Genomic DNA, 15,544 nt, shown 5'->3' on the forward strand with positions numbered 1-15,544 from the left:
TTCCTACATTGGCTGTATGTACTTAATTAGATGAAGTACCTACTCATTGACCATTAAAACAGAAGGTAGTGTATAGTATGAATATGGATAGTATGAATTAATTTGGATGTACTACATCTCCTAATTTAATACATCACGTGACATACGTCATCATATCAACAAGTTAGTCATTAACTGTAATGAGTTAAACAAGTGCAATTTAACCACAAGGGACAGTGGTTTAATGTAGTTGCATTTGAATAAAGCTGCGTTACTGCTTTCGGGCATTTTTTAATAAAACAATACCCTTCTGTCTTCATTTGATAACTCCTTTCCTACTCCTCCCCTATATATAATATGGAAGTAGGTGGTTTCGGATGCAGCCGTTGTCCCAGACGATGACATTTTTTTTGTGGCAGCTACCACATGTGTTTTGAAATTAAGGGGTGAGCTGTTGGTTGCAAATTCGCAATCTTACCACTAGCTGCCGCTACAATTTTACACACACCACCTTTAGGACACAGAAATACTTAAATTTTTTAATAAAACATTGTTTAAAAAGGTCTCAACATCAAGATTTGATCTTACAAACCAAAAGCTCAGATCACACACTGATGTCAGTGCACAAACAAAAGCAAACATTAAAAGCATTTCACAATCAATGTGTAAATATTAAACATGTCAACATTCATATCAGAATGTCCATAAACAACAATTTAATAAAAAACAGCAGTCAAATATCACGTAAAAAAAATAAAAAACTGCGTCAATATCATAAAGATATGATACATTTTTCAATTTTCCATCGACATTTTATGTACAGACTAACATGGATTAATCTTTAACAGTCTCTGTTGATGTAAGAGGGTTTTTTCTGTCTTCTCAGCATCAATATGTCCATTTATTTTTTCTCTTTGAAGCAGTTTAGCAGAAAATGGTTTAAGTGTCTGTAGAGGTGGTAACGCGCTGTACCCGACAGACTGTGATCCTTATCGGTGTACCACTGAAAACACATTACACAGACATACAATGAGTACAAAAATACTGGAGAACATTATATCCCATCAGACTCTTACTGAAACAATGCTCATTCTCATTATTGCATGTATTGCAGTACTGCAATCCAATACATCCTACTTAAATACATGTAAAAATCTTAAATATCATCTTAAAAAATTTAAATTATCATCATCATTTTGCATGCCTTTTTTGTTTAAATTAATTCTGGAAGGAAATGTGACCTGTTTTTAAAGTTTTGTGAGATAAATACATCACAAATACTCACCATTGATTCAAAATCAATTTGACTTTCCACCAGTGCTTTAGAAATCTGAGCGGCCTGCTGGAAGTGAACGTTATCTGGACCAGCAGAGACAATTGAATATATATAATATCAGTCATTTAATTCATCACACTACAAATACACATCTATAGTATTTAGATTGACATGTGTTTACCGTCTGCCGTTCCATGAACCAGCAAGTATTGTACAGATTCGAAATTTGTTGCCCTGCCGGTCACTGTGGAGTTCTGCAAACAAACAAAATGATTAAATATTGTATCCATAAATACAGTATTGTGTTCATTTTAAAAGACAGTCTTCTTCATAAGTTCAATTACTTTATAGCCATCAGAGTTTTCGTCAGGGCGATGCATGTACCTCTCTGTATAAACAGCATCTGTAATAAAAAGCAACAACATAAATACTGGCATTGATTCTTTTATTGAATGCATTATTCGGTGATAAGTTCAGAAATACAAATAAAAAATGCCCTAAGTTAATCTTGTTAAAGTGTTTAATCGATTGTACATCAAAAAACATAGATATGTATATAGATACACCAATCGACTGCTCTATACAGCATATGTAGATGATGTCACTCACAGCTTTTAAGGACACATTGCGCAGCTTCCTTTTAGAGATTTATATTCGTGAAAAAATTGGATAACTTTTCACAGGCAAGAATGTGTTGTTTTTGTATTAACACAGTATCACAGATTTTTAAAATGCAGTAACTTCTTCACGTTGTGATTGGTAACGCTTTCGTTTTGGTGTATTTTGGAAGCAGTTATAATGTTTGAGTTTATACAAAAGCAAGTAACATTTGATAATATTTAAAACATGCAAATTACACTGCAAAAAAAAATATTTTCAAGAAAAAATTGTCTTAGTATTTTTGTCTTGTTTTCAGTAAAAATATCAAAAAATTCTTAAATTAAGATGCTTTTTCTTGATGACCAAAACGACCCAAGAAAATAAGTCTAGTTTTTAGGCAAAAAATATCAAATTTAAGTGATTTTGTGCATAAAGCAAGCAAAATAATCTGCCAATGGGGTAAGCTAATTTTTCTTACATTTTTCTTGAATTTAGTGTTTAAGAAAAATGTTCAAGATGTTTTGCTTACCACATTGGCAGATTTTTTTGTTTTATGCACAAAATCACTTAAATCTGATATTTTTGGTCTAAAAACTAGACTTATTTTCTTGGGTCGTTTTGCTCATCAAGAAAAAGCATCTTAATTTTAGAGTTTTTAGATATTTTTACTGAAAACAAGACAAAAATACTAATGAACATTTTCTTGAAAATTATGTTTTGCAGTGCACTACGGTTGTGGGCGCACAGTCTGCTAGCACTCAAGTGTTCCATGCAGCTTCTTGGAAGGGTTGCCAGATTTGTGTAACAATCAAATCTATCCCAATGACCTTTTCCAAAATACCAAAACTGTACTTATAGATAAAATATTCTTACCTTAATACTGACAGTGAAGAACAAATTCCTTCCACATTTAACCCGTGAGAAAAATAATCTGCGTCAACAGTTTTATACTGCGTATACTCCAGACGCAAACTATCGCGTTCCTCGCTCAAGATTTGGCCTACTTGTGGGATTTCAATTTTTTGCTTGAGATGATTTTTTTTTTTGAAGACACATTTGAGGTGAATAGCGTGTGTTTTCGCTGCAATCGCCCCACCAATTCACGTCATTTGCATCGCCCAGCACAAGCTTGCATCTATTCGCATCTTTGCATTGAATTTGTAATCTACTCACGCAAATCCTTGAATTCGCGTTTAGTGTGTACGCCCCATTAAAGTAATCCAATTCTGCAGGAAACACTGGTTTACACACACTGTCCATTTATCAATTTCCAGGCTGCATACGTCATCAAAACTGTCTTTTTCCAGGCTAGATGACGTTAAGCGACCTGCACTGCCTTGGACCATTCGTATATGGCGGACGACTTGCATACAGTATAATGGCCCATAGAAACAGCTGCTAATGACGTGTGTGTGTGTGTGTATATCCGAAAACAGTGACATCACATACCATAATACTCCCACTTAGCAACGGGAGCCACAGCAATTCCACATTTAAACAGGCCACTTCCTGATCCCAGAACCATAGAGGTCACGTATCCACCATATGACTGTAATCGAGACAAATGTTTTGTGAATTAATGTGACTGCTTTATGAAAGAATGTAAAGAAATATCTTAATCTAGAAATTAATTGTGAAAAATTCTTGATATTCAATAAGTGTAAATGTATTACTTACTGTATGTTTTGTGCAAATGCATTGCTAATCTGCTTCCGCTCCTAAAAATGCTGGTTTGTTTTAACCCAATGCTGGGTAAATATTGGACAGCAGCACACATGTTGAGTTATAAATAAACCTATGCTGGGTTGTCTCAACACAAATGCTGGATGGAAACATACGTTTATTTAAAACCTAACATGTGATTGTCCAATATTTACTCAGCCTTGGGTCAAAAACAACCCAGTATTTTGAAAGTGTAGGCTGTATTGTTGCTAGGGTGTTTTGGGTGGTAACTGAACCCTAGGTTTATAGTTGCAGGTGGTTGCTAGGGTACTGTGTGGATGCTAGGGTGTTGCTTAGGTGTTTTAGGGTGTTACGGATGAGAGCTGGCTAGGATGTTGCATTTGCTTGAGTGTACTAAATGGTTGCCAGGCAACACAAAGTTCATCTTTCATCTTGAACAAATCGAGTTTGGCATTTTATCAAGCCAACACAATGAAACTAAGGATTTGAAGACCTGTTGGCACGTTGTACACTTACTTTGGGAATTCAATGTACAAAAGCTGTCGCTGGGGTGATATACCCTTTCAAAAGGTACAAAGTAACTCACAGGTACATTTTGGTACCATCTTGAAACCTTAAATGGTACTGTCCCAGTGACAGCTTTTGTACAATTTCTTCTGAAAGTGTAAGAAAAGATTCAGTGGAAAACATTTTACTCACCCAACCCCATATAGCAATTCTGTCTTTGTCAATAAAACCCATTTCAATGAATTTTCTGAAATTAGACACAAATGAAAAGCAGCATTTGGTATAGCTGTTAATTTTGAAAGATATTAAAAGCTATCACTTCTTATTCAACTCAACTCAAGTGACCGTAACTATTCTTAACACAGACTACATGACAAACTCTTTCTTACAAGCTGTCAGATGTGACTCATGTCTCTGGCGTTTTATATTACACTAAATGATTGTAGCTCATCGTCACCCGTCTGAAGCACAGGCAGCAGGTGTGACGTTAGCACGGAGTGTGTGCACATCGTTTGCTTTGGCTCACCTCACGGCCGAGATCTGATCTTCCACCTCATACGTTCCCAGTCGCTCATAGATGGCGTGCATTATCTCATCTCCCTGGAAACCGCTTCCCCTTCCATCAAAGCTGGCGATGATGATCTGCTCTGTACTGCACAAGTACGTAGCCCACTCCAGTCTGAAAACATAGTCTGTGTTCTGGCTCGCTGGACCCCCGTACCTTTATTTCGAACGGTTATAATAAAGACATGGTTAAAAAACATATATTTTTGTAATTGTATAAGGAAATAAAATTCTTTAAATTGCGTTGTGCTCATTCTTTTATGCATGCATTTATTAAGACCAATTGAGACTAGATGGAGTATTTGTACTTTCAAAAAACATTTGTTACATTACAGGACCTAGTGATATCAAAAGGTGATTATGCTTTTACATTTGAACAATATTGGACAAACAGACTGATTAGATTACCCGGATTGATAATCATGTTTTGTTTATTTAAGATAAATAATTGATATGTTTTTGTTTAAAAAAAAATACAAACTAAAAGATCTATGAAGAATACTGTAGATCAGTGCTTCATACTTAAAATCAGGTACTGTAAAAGACATATATGAACCTGGGCCACAAAACTGGGTCATAATTAACACGGGTATGTTTGAAGCAATAGCCAGAAATAAATTGTATGGGTCAAAATTATCTATTTTTATGCCATAAATCATTAGGATATTAGGTAAAGATCATGTTTCATGGAAATATTTTGTATATTTCTTACCATAAATATCTCAACACTGCAAAAAATGACATTCTTACTTAGTGGTTTATCTAAAAATTCTTAAATTAAGATGCATTTTCTCGTTGAGCAAAATGACCTGAAAATAAGTCTAGTTTTTAGACAAAAAATATAAACTTTAAGTAAATTAGTGCTTAAAACAAGCAAAATATCTGCCAATGGAATAAGAAAGAAAACATTTCTTGAAATAAGTTTACTTTTTTCATAAACACTTAATTCAAGAAAAATGTCTTATTCCATTGGCAGATATTTTGCTTGTTTTAGCACAAATTTGCTTAATTTTTATACTAGACTTATTTTCATAGGTCATTGTGCATATCAAGAAAATACATCTTAATTTAAGAATTTGACAGTGTTTTTGTCTTGTTTTCAGTAAAAATATAAGTAAGAAAGTCATTTTTGCAGAGTAAATTTTATTTATGATTACATTGCAAAAACTGATTTTCAAGAAAAAAATGTTATTAGTATTTTTGTCTCGTTTTCAGTAAAAATATCTAAAAATTCTTAAATTAAGATGTATTTTCTTGATGAGCAAAATGACCCAAGAAAATAAGTTTAGTTTTTAGACCAAAAATATCAAATTTAAGTGATTGTGTGCATAAAACAAGTACAAAAATCTGCCAATGGGGTAAGCAAAAAATCTTGAACATTTTTCTTAAGCACTAAATTCAAGAAAAATTCTAGAAAAATTAGCTTACCCCATTGGCAGATTTTTTTTGACAAAATCACTTAAATTTGATATTTTTGGTCTAAAAACTAGACTTATTTTCTTGGGTCGTTTTGCTCATCAAGAAAAAGCATCTTAATTTAAGAATTTTAAAATATTTTTACTGAAAACAAGACAACAATACTAAGACATTTTTTCTTGAAAAATTTTTTTGCAGTGTTATGATACTGTAAATAAAGTTTTCACTGCAAAAAAATGACTTTCATACTTAGTGTTTTTGTCTTGTTTTCAGTTAAAATATCTAAAAATTCTTAAATTAAGATGTATTTTCTTGATGAGCAAAATGACCTAGGAAAATAAGTCTAGTTTTAAGACAAAAAAATATAAAAATTAAGCAATTTTTTGCTAAAACAAAAAAAAATCTTTTTTGCAGTGTAGTAATATCTAAGTACTTTACTTGGACAACTTTAAAGCAGATTTTCTCAATATTTTCACCCCCTGATTCTCAGCTTATATTGTCTTATCCAAACAAACCATACATCAATGGAAAGCTTACTTATTTAGCTTTCTGATTATGTATAAATCTCAATTTCTCAAAAAAAAAAAAAAAAAAGAATTTATTCCAAGGTCACATACAATACACAAATGCTGGCACTGGGATGGTACCGTTAAAAAAGTCCTAATATGTACTTTTTTGGTAGAGATATATTCTTTTCACGTACCAGTATGCATCTCTAAGGTACCAATGTGTTCATTTGAGGTACCAATATTCACCTTTTCACCCCAGTGACAAATTTTGTACCTTCTTGTACCTTTTTCTGAGAGTGTTTAGTCAGGTAAATACCTATTTTTTTTTTTTCAAAACAAATTCATTACACAATAATAGAAACTTACACTTGAATTAAAAGTGGATATTTTTTGGAGGAGTCAAAATTTGGAGGGAACATCATCTTATACCAGAGATCTGTAGAAAGATCATCAAACAGGATTAGATGATAGGATTCTCAAATCACTGAACGGTTTAAATGGTTTTACGTACCGAATCCTGCGATCTTCATGGTGGAGTGCTTGATAGTGGGCATGAGAAGTTCAGTGGTCAGAATGCTTTTCAGTTTCTCATTGTTCTCCAAAATCTGAATCTCTAATAAAAGACAGCATGAATTCACTTCAAATCATAGATGAAACAGTCCTGTCATCATTTATCTACTCTCATTCCAAACCCCACGCTAAAGAAGACCACTATAAAGGATTTTAGGAATCTTCATGCAGATCTTTTACAATGACAGGTCTGACCCACATAAGAAGGCTGAAATGTTTTCGATTGATAGATATAAAGTAACATCAGACAGATTTCAAATGAGGGTCAGAAATAATGACAGAATGACCAAACCTTTAGCAGGACCTCGGTTGTCCATCAGTATAAACAATGGAAGTCCTGGTCCTGTAAGATGAAACTTTATTAGTGAACTGTCCCCTTCTGATGCCTGATCGGATCATCTGAGGTTTGCACAGGTTGTTGTTTTGTGTGAGCAGGTGTAAAAGCGTGTGCACTAACCGTAACAGTCCATGCGGAAGTAAGAGGCGTCAGTGCTGAAGTAAGCCGAGTTATATTGACATCTGTCCTGGTACAGAGAGCAGGTGACGCACTCGGGTGTAGAGTGACCATCTTTTGTGATCGAAATCCTGAGAAAAAAATGTTTTTAGATTCGAGAACCACAAGGAATGTGTCAATCATTCATTAGTTACATAATAAATCAGCCTTCGATTCTTAAACCTTATGTGTTATCACGCTCTGAAGAAAAACCTTGGCTTAAACCAGTTAAGCTGGTCAGAAATCAGCTTTTTCTAGCATTACTGTTGTAGTACTCGACGTGTCCAGTCTAGACCGGTCTTATTTTCTGATGATCTTGGTCACGACTGCCATTGATCTCAGTTTCAGACTTGGTGGTCTCTGGATTTTAATTCAAGACCAGTCATGATCACAACTGCAGGAATGGCATGAAATTGCTGGTGCATCGTCTGATTTATGTGTTAACATCTTTAATGTCATTGGATGTAAAACTTCTGGCTTGAAAAGCAATCATTGACTTATTTCTTATTCATTTCTTTTGATACTCTTGTGCCAGTAAGATATAGGGAATTGTCCAAAAGGAAATCTGTCAATAATTTAACACGAAGGCTCATAATATCCAAGATGTAATGCCATGCATTTTATGATGGTCTTGGTCTCGGTTTAGGTGGTCTCGAATTCAACACTGCCTAGCTCTTAAATTGTCAACAGTGATCAGACTAACCAGCCAGACAAAACTGTGAGACCGGCTAACAACTTAAGACTTTCCGTCATGTCACTGTCTAGGTTAACTATAGACCCAATATAATCCAGCTATGAGTAACTGACTTCTAGCAAAAATAAACTTCAGTTTGTTTTTCAATAGGATTGAGGTCGATCGGATTGAAATTTCGATCATATTAAACGGGGTGGTGTAGTCCGATCTGTGATCTGATCATCAAGAGAAAAGTACACTGCAAAAAATGATTTTCAAGAAAAAAAATTCTTTGTATTTTTGTTTTGTTTTCAGTAAAAATATCTAAAAATTCTTAAATTAAGATGCTTTTTCTTAATGAGCAAAATTACCCAAGAAAATAAGTCTAGTTTTTAGACCAAAAATATCAAATTTAAGTGATTTTGTGCATAAACAAGCAAAAAAGTCAAGAAAAATTTGCTTACCCCACTGGCAGGTTTTTTGCCTGTTTTTTTGCACAAAATCACTTAAATTTGATATTTTTGGTCTAAAAACTAGACTTATTTTCTTGGGTCGTTTTGCTCATCAAGAAAAAGCACCTTAATTTAAGAATTTTTAGATATTTCTACTGAAAACAAGACAAAAATAAAATACTAAGAATTTTTTTTCTAGAAAATATTTTTTTGCAGTGTATTTTCTTAATCGGATGCAAAAATACCTTGCGCACATGCTTGAATTAAGTGTTTAAGAAAAAATGTATCTTATTTCAAAAAAATTTATCTCACCCTGTTGACAGATATTTTTGCTTGTTTTAAGCAGAAATTCACTTAAATTGTATATTTTTGTCTAAAAACTAGACTTATTTTCTTAGGTCATTTTGCTCATCAAGAAAAAGCATATTAATTTAAGAATTTTTAGATATTTCTACTGAAAACAGGACAAAAATACTAAGTATGAAAGTCATTTTTGCCCTGTGTCTTTCATAACATTACATAAATAAATTAAAATAGCGTTGTGCCTTTCAATGAGAAATGTTGTGCGCTGCGTTGCCAAGTCCTCTGCATTTGGCAGAGTTCAGATTTGGGCAACTTTTTAAACAGTTTCTGCAAGCTGATTTTTTTCTGCGGTTAAATATGAAAAGCCTTTATTGATTAGTTATTAGTATTTGATCTCCGAATAGTCTTTGGGATGCTTTTGGACTAGTGGGCTGGTTTTAATACGAAAATCTGGCAACCCTGGCTGTGCGCTTACACAGACGTTTGGTTTGTTTTCTATAGAATGTACATGTAAATGTGTACATGTATTGTATTATAAACTGTCTTGTCATAACCTGCAATCGGATTAAATTCAGTCGCATTGACAAAATTTTGTGCGTATTAGTCCATCATTCAATTTTTTTTTTACTTTATTTATTTTTGGCCGTCTATTAAATTTTCACTGTCTGCCCAAATTTTGCCTTGTTTTAGTCCAGATGTTTGGACGGCTATTAGACATTTTTTAACTCAATATTGCTTGGGTAGTTTAAAATGCCCATGTCTCTGATTTGTTTAAGTATAGCAATTTAATGAATATATTATTAATCTTTAGATACAACGCATCACAGTAAAACATTATACAGAGCGGATGTCAGATGGTTTACATTGTACAGTACAAGAAAGATACAGTATGGTTACTTGTAAAGGTTTCTTTGTCCAGGTCTTCCCATGTGTTCATTACTCACATAATATCTGTGGAAAGAGCACATGTGCGTACGTACTGTATAAGAAATGTGCAGCAATAAGAAACAAGATACGTTTATCTACATATAATACTCACATTGCATCTTTGGTTACTTTAGAGATGTATATCACTTCCCATTTGCCTGAGGTTATGGATGTTGCTTTTCCCTAGAAAACAACAAAGTTGAATGACCAACAACTAGTAATGCTTGTACCACAGTGTTTATTTGAGTGTTATATTTCATTGTTACTGGCACAACTCAGCTCATTTATCTGAAAACTTACTCCAGTCACATAGTGCAGATGTTTGTAACCAGCGTCATTACTCATAACCTTGTAAAAACCCAAGTTGTCCTCAGTAAAGTAAGGAGGTAAAGGGAAGTACTGTAATAAACACACATGATTTCACATGATCAGCACATTCAGTGAACATCAGGACGTTCTGAAGGGTTTATGTGTTTGCTGTCACTCACCCGACCAACCCAGCCAGTTTTGCTCTTTTGATAAAATTTCTGTTCAAAACCCAGAAAAAAATTACATTAATATCCACAATATACAGTAGTGTTAGTGTATCAAGGTTTCATCTGACACATTTTTAGGGAACTGGAATCTCACCGAGTTTTCTGTCCATTTGGTGCCGTCATAGTCGTAGATCTGCAGGAGGACTTGGTCCTGTCTGCGAGGCTGCCATTGAACGGCCAGTCGTGTTTCTGTGACCCATGTGACTGAGCTGAGGTAGTGATCTCTGAGAAAGAGCAAAAGAAAAAATATTTGTTAATATAATAGCAATGACATTATGAATTCAGACAAATTGCATTATTAGAGTTTAAAATAAGGACGCACCCCTCTCCGATGGTATTCGGCACCACAACTTCTGAAAGCTTGGATGTATTTTCTGTATCAATCACAAACAGCTTTGCTCTGGGAATAACACTGCCTGCCTTGTAAAGAGAAATACATCACAATCCAAATGTATTTTTGTAAAGAAAACACATTAAAGTCAGGCAATTTAACCAACATCTATCTATTACAGTTCTTTAATGCAAAATGTCTTTTGGAAAGATAATAATATGTACCCGACCCTAGTGTATTATACTGAATATATAGTAAGTCATGCTATAGATTGTTTATATTATGTAAAATGATTATAAATAGATATTATGAATCATTTACTTTTGGGTAGGGAACAGATACTGTCTTGGGGTACTGGTCATCTCCATACATCGTGTATTCAATTTTCTGAACTCCAGTGTCGTTAATTTGTAGATATGCCAGATATTTTGCTTCTGGAGACCACCATACAGCTTCATTGGAGGCGAAAATTTCCTCTATGATCAAAAATGGATGGAAACAGGATGAGGTGATGTAAATAAATATATATTAGGGTCTTCTGTACGATGTTGTTGAATAAATGATGTTGATGTTGTGAATAAATGAGTTACCTTCATAAACCCAGTCTGGTATTCCATTGAGAATCAGATTTTCTTTTCCATTATGTGTAATTTGTAGTGGCTCAGCGGTGGCGTTCATTTTGAGGTAAATATTAAAATTCCAGACATAAGCCTTGAGGATGGACAATATCAAGATATTAGAGACTCCTCTTGAAATAAAAGATCCCAGAATAAAAAGTTAATGTTCAAGAATTTTTTTAATGATAAACTTTAAACACTGCAAAAAAAGATTTTCGAGAAAAAAAATTCTTAGTATTTTTGTCTTGTTTTCTTTTTAGTAAAAATATCAAAAAATTCTTAAATTAAGATTTTTTGAAATAAGATTTCTTTTTTCTTAAACACTTAATTCAAGCAAAATTTTCTCACCTCATTGGCAGATTTTTTTGCTTGTTTTAAGCACAAATTCACTAAAATTGTATATTTTTGGTCTAAAAACTAGATTTATTTTCTTAGGTCATTTTGCCCATTAAGAAAATACATTTTCTTTCTTGATTCAAGAGGTTTCTACGGAGCCCCTAAGGGGACATGGAGCAAAAATTAAATCAAGTTTAGTTTCATGTGCTCACGCGAACAGAATGTGCAGAATATTTTTTTTAAAGTTTAGTTTCGCGTGCTCAGGTGAAGCTATCGCGCGAGCATGTGAAACTATTGCGTGCTAACCTGAAACTATTGCGCGCACACGTGAAAGCGAAAGCTTCACGTGCACGCATGATAGTTTCACGCGAGCACGCGAAACTAGAAAAATTCTGCACGTGAAGGTTTTGCGTGAGCACATTAAAGTTTCACGTGAGCACATGAAACTAAACTTTGGATTTTTTTTACTCCAATGTCACCTTAGGGGCTTGGTAGGTTTCTACTGAATTCTACTGAAAAACAGACAAAAATACTTAGTTAGAAAGTCATTTTTCCAGTGTAGATCATGAGCTATGAGGTTGTTGATGAACAACAGTCCACTGCAAAAAATTACTTTCTTACTTAGTGTTTTTGTCTTGTTTTCAGTAAAAATATCAAAAAATTCTTAAATTAAGATGTATTTTCATTAAGATGTATTTTCTTGATGAGCAAAATGAGATCACCCATACCTCAGCTCGGTCACAAGAAAATAAGTAAAATTTTCTTGAAATAAGTTTACTTTTTTCATAAACTCTAAATTCAAGATTTTTTTCTTATTCCATTGCCAGATGTTTTTGCTAGTTTTAAGCACAAATTCTCTTAAATTGTGTATTTTTGGTCTAAAAACTAGACTTATTTTCTTGGGTAGTTTTGCTCATCAAGAAAATACATCTTGATTTAAGAATTTTTAGTTATTTTTACTGAAAACAAGACAAAAATACTAAGAACATATTTTCTTGAAATTCATTTTTTTTGCAGTGTATCTTTAAAGTTTATCAAATTACCTAAGAATATAAATCTAGTTTTTAGACAAAATAAAATTTAAGTGAATTTGTGCTTAAAACAACCATACAATCTGCCAAAGTGGTAAGCTAAATTGTCTTAAATTGTACTCAACTGGCAGATTATGTTGCTTGTTTTAAACAAATTTACTTCAATTTGATGTTTTGTCTAAAAACTAGATTTATTTTATAACTAAGTTCTTATTTTGCTCATCAAGAAAATGCATCTTGATTAAAAAAAATTCTAGATACAGTATTTGTACTAAAAACAAGACAACAAGACTAAGTAAGAAAGTCATTTTTGCAGTGTATTTGCTTTTATATACAATAAAAGCCACAAATCAATGTGAAGCATCTTGTAAAAAGTGTTTGGAAAATTACTTTTTATTTGGAATTCTCTCAGTTGAAAAACTGGATATTAACGCAATATTAAGCAGAATCTATGCAGTACGTTACTCACCATTTTCTGTCCCTTTGGTGCACAAACTAATAGTTGTGTAGAAGGTGGAATTTGCCCATTGGAGATAAAATCCCTTATAAAAATAATGAGACATATTATTGTGTGGTGAGTAGCAGAAGTACTGCATTACCGTATATAAGTACTGACATTACTGTAATGTCCATTGCTTTACCAGGATCTGGAAAAATATTTTGATGTTATATGTTTTGACTCACTGAGACTCCATGTCGTAAATATGATAGGAGGCATTGAATGAGTGTCTCCAGTGCTGTTGAAGAATTTCAACTGGTTAGAGATTTCAGCATAAATAACCAGTTAATAGTATGTACCTGGTGGGTTATAGTGATTTACTTTAGGTTACCTTTGAGTAGTTGCTCTCAAAGATGACATATTTTCTGTCTGCCAACAAAATGTAATTTGATGCATCAACTTTAGCCTGTAAATAAAATGAATCAACCGAGGAACTGAGATGGTAGCATGTACAGTAACATAATAATGGCTTAATAGCCTATAAGATACTTTTTTTATTAAAAATTTATAATGGAGGACCATGCAATGAGTTGTCTTACAAATGTTGTGTTGCTCAGGAATATTGAGTTATTCATAGTTTCAACATTGTAAAGGTAAACAAAGCCCTCACTGGTTTTGTGGAGGTATTCATTGTCTGTTGGTAAAGAGACAGAGCATTGTTTGTGTCAAGGTGAAACCGAGGTCATTACATAAAAAAAAAACATGAACCTTTAGGTGTCATACCTGATATCCAGTAGAGATTGTAGGTTTTATACCTGATAGTATCATCGTAAAAATCGTCAAAAGAAAATGTTCTCTTTGAAACAGAATCAACTTCTGAAAACAAAGCGAGGGAAGAAAGTTATATCTCAGGTTTCAATATATTACTATATATAACAAAATAAAGTTAAAATATTTATATTGAAACACAGCACTAGTACTAAAATGTACTACTATCTTAAACTAAAAACGATATATTGCAGAATAAGACACTGCCACATCAATAATTCCTGTTGTGTTCACATGGGGGCGCTGCTGGGAAAATTTCCATTCAAATTTATTTAAACTGTTTATAGGTACAAATAAGATAAATCATGTATTAATGTCAATGGTGAAAAGACAACGTAAATAGGTTGTTGTGTCTTGCTTTAAAGATTAGGATAACAACACTTATCTCGATTTGATAGATTGCGCACTTAAACTTACTCACATTGCTCTCAAATGTTTAAAACACAGACATAAATACATGCATTAATAATCAGTTAACATATCTGAGGAGATTTCAGGAGCTGTCACTCACTGTTGGCGTAAATCGCCGTGAGAATAATGATGAGCGTGATGACGACAACAGCCGTGAGCAGCGCCACGCACACCTTGTTACAGCCCTACAGGTAAGGGGAAAAAACCCACTGCGCTTTACAAACCATCACACATCAACCAATTTTCCCAAAACAATCATTCATTTATTAAAGAGATCAGATAATTTGCATGAATTTAAAAACGTCCAGTCTTTGTTAACTTACTCTGCTGGCATAAAGTTTTCTACTCAGAAACCCACCGTGCACGAGACGCAAACTTGTCACTCACCATAATTGCGCAGGGGCTCAATAAAGCGCATCCAAACTTCAGGAATCTTCAGTTTGCTGACGTGTCTCACTTCTCTGCATTCATGCGTACTAAAACAAGTCCCACTAAACATATACCCATACGATATAGCGCGATATACGTGGGAGGACGGATAGTTGCGCTTTATGTCGTCCGTCTGCTGTTTTGAAAGTTATAAAGTTACTTCCTCTGGTGTATCATGACTCAGTGTAGAGTAACAATCATTCGTCGGATGATTTGCTCAGCAGTTCGCATAAGTTTCCATCGCAGTGTCTTTAGGATGAGATTGACTTCATGAACGCCTGTAACTCACTGTGCGCATCGACTGCATTGACTTCAGCAGCTAAAGCGTCTGCATGGAGATAGACGATGACAGATTTTGTTTTGCCACAATAAGGATTTGTTCTCATGCATACAATGGGATATACAGTATGTCTATCACGATAAGTGTAATTCATCTGTTTTGCATACCCAAGAGGACACTTTTATTGCTTAGATGTTGCTCTTTCATAGGAATTTTAAAGGGGACATGTCACAAGACTTTTTAAAGTTGTTAAATAAATCGTTGGTGTCTCCAGAGTACATATGTAAAGTTTTAGATCAAAATGCCATATATATATAATTTATTATAACATGTTAAAATTGCCACTTGTAGGTG

General features: G+C 33.7%; 1 protein-coding gene across 1 annotated transcript; it reads right to left on the reverse strand.

Moving 5' to 3' along the window:
* Positions 1 to 504: 504 nt before the first annotated feature.
* On the reverse strand, positions 505 to 15,318 carry fap (fibroblast activation protein, alpha). Its single transcript, XM_065252346.2, has 26 exons — positions 14,869 to 15,318; positions 14,582 to 14,666; positions 14,026 to 14,118; positions 13,842 to 13,936; positions 13,634 to 13,708; positions 13,488 to 13,540; positions 13,273 to 13,345; positions 11,410 to 11,530; positions 11,141 to 11,295; positions 10,811 to 10,908; positions 10,583 to 10,712; positions 10,441 to 10,479; positions 10,253 to 10,351; positions 10,065 to 10,135; positions 9,923 to 9,976; positions 7,562 to 7,689; positions 7,397 to 7,447; positions 7,046 to 7,147; positions 6,901 to 6,970; positions 4,572 to 4,766; positions 4,238 to 4,292; positions 3,305 to 3,404; positions 1,600 to 1,658; positions 1,437 to 1,509; positions 1,265 to 1,338; positions 505 to 982 (listed from the first exon to the last, which is right to left on the reverse strand). Exons 1-26 carry the CDS (start codon positions 14,869 to 14,871, stop codon positions 881 to 883), a joined length of 2,253 nt encoding a protein of 750 aa, XP_065108418.1. The 5' UTR covers positions 14,872 to 15,318; the 3' UTR covers positions 505 to 880.
* Positions 15,319 to 15,544: the final 226 nt, after the last annotated feature.

Source organism: Paramisgurnus dabryanus, chromosome 15 (assembly GCF_030506205.2).
Source record: "Paramisgurnus dabryanus chromosome 15, PD_genome_1.1, whole genome shotgun sequence".
NCBI classification, from domain to species: domain Eukaryota; kingdom Metazoa; phylum Chordata; class Actinopteri; order Cypriniformes; family Cobitidae; genus Paramisgurnus; species Paramisgurnus dabryanus.

What these genes read in the sequence shown, in the direction of transcription:
- fap (XM_065252346.2), bottom strand. An exon ending in TCCTGAGCAACACAACATTT is followed by an intron (nt 13,709 to 13,841) that starts GTAAGACAACTC and finishes TTTTATTTACAG; the next exon opens with GCTAAAGTTGATGCATCAAA. An exon ending in ACCAGACTGGGTTTATGAAG is followed by an intron (nt 11,296 to 11,409) that starts GTAACTCATTTA and finishes TTTTGATCATAG; the next exon opens with AGGAAATTTTCGCCTCCAAT.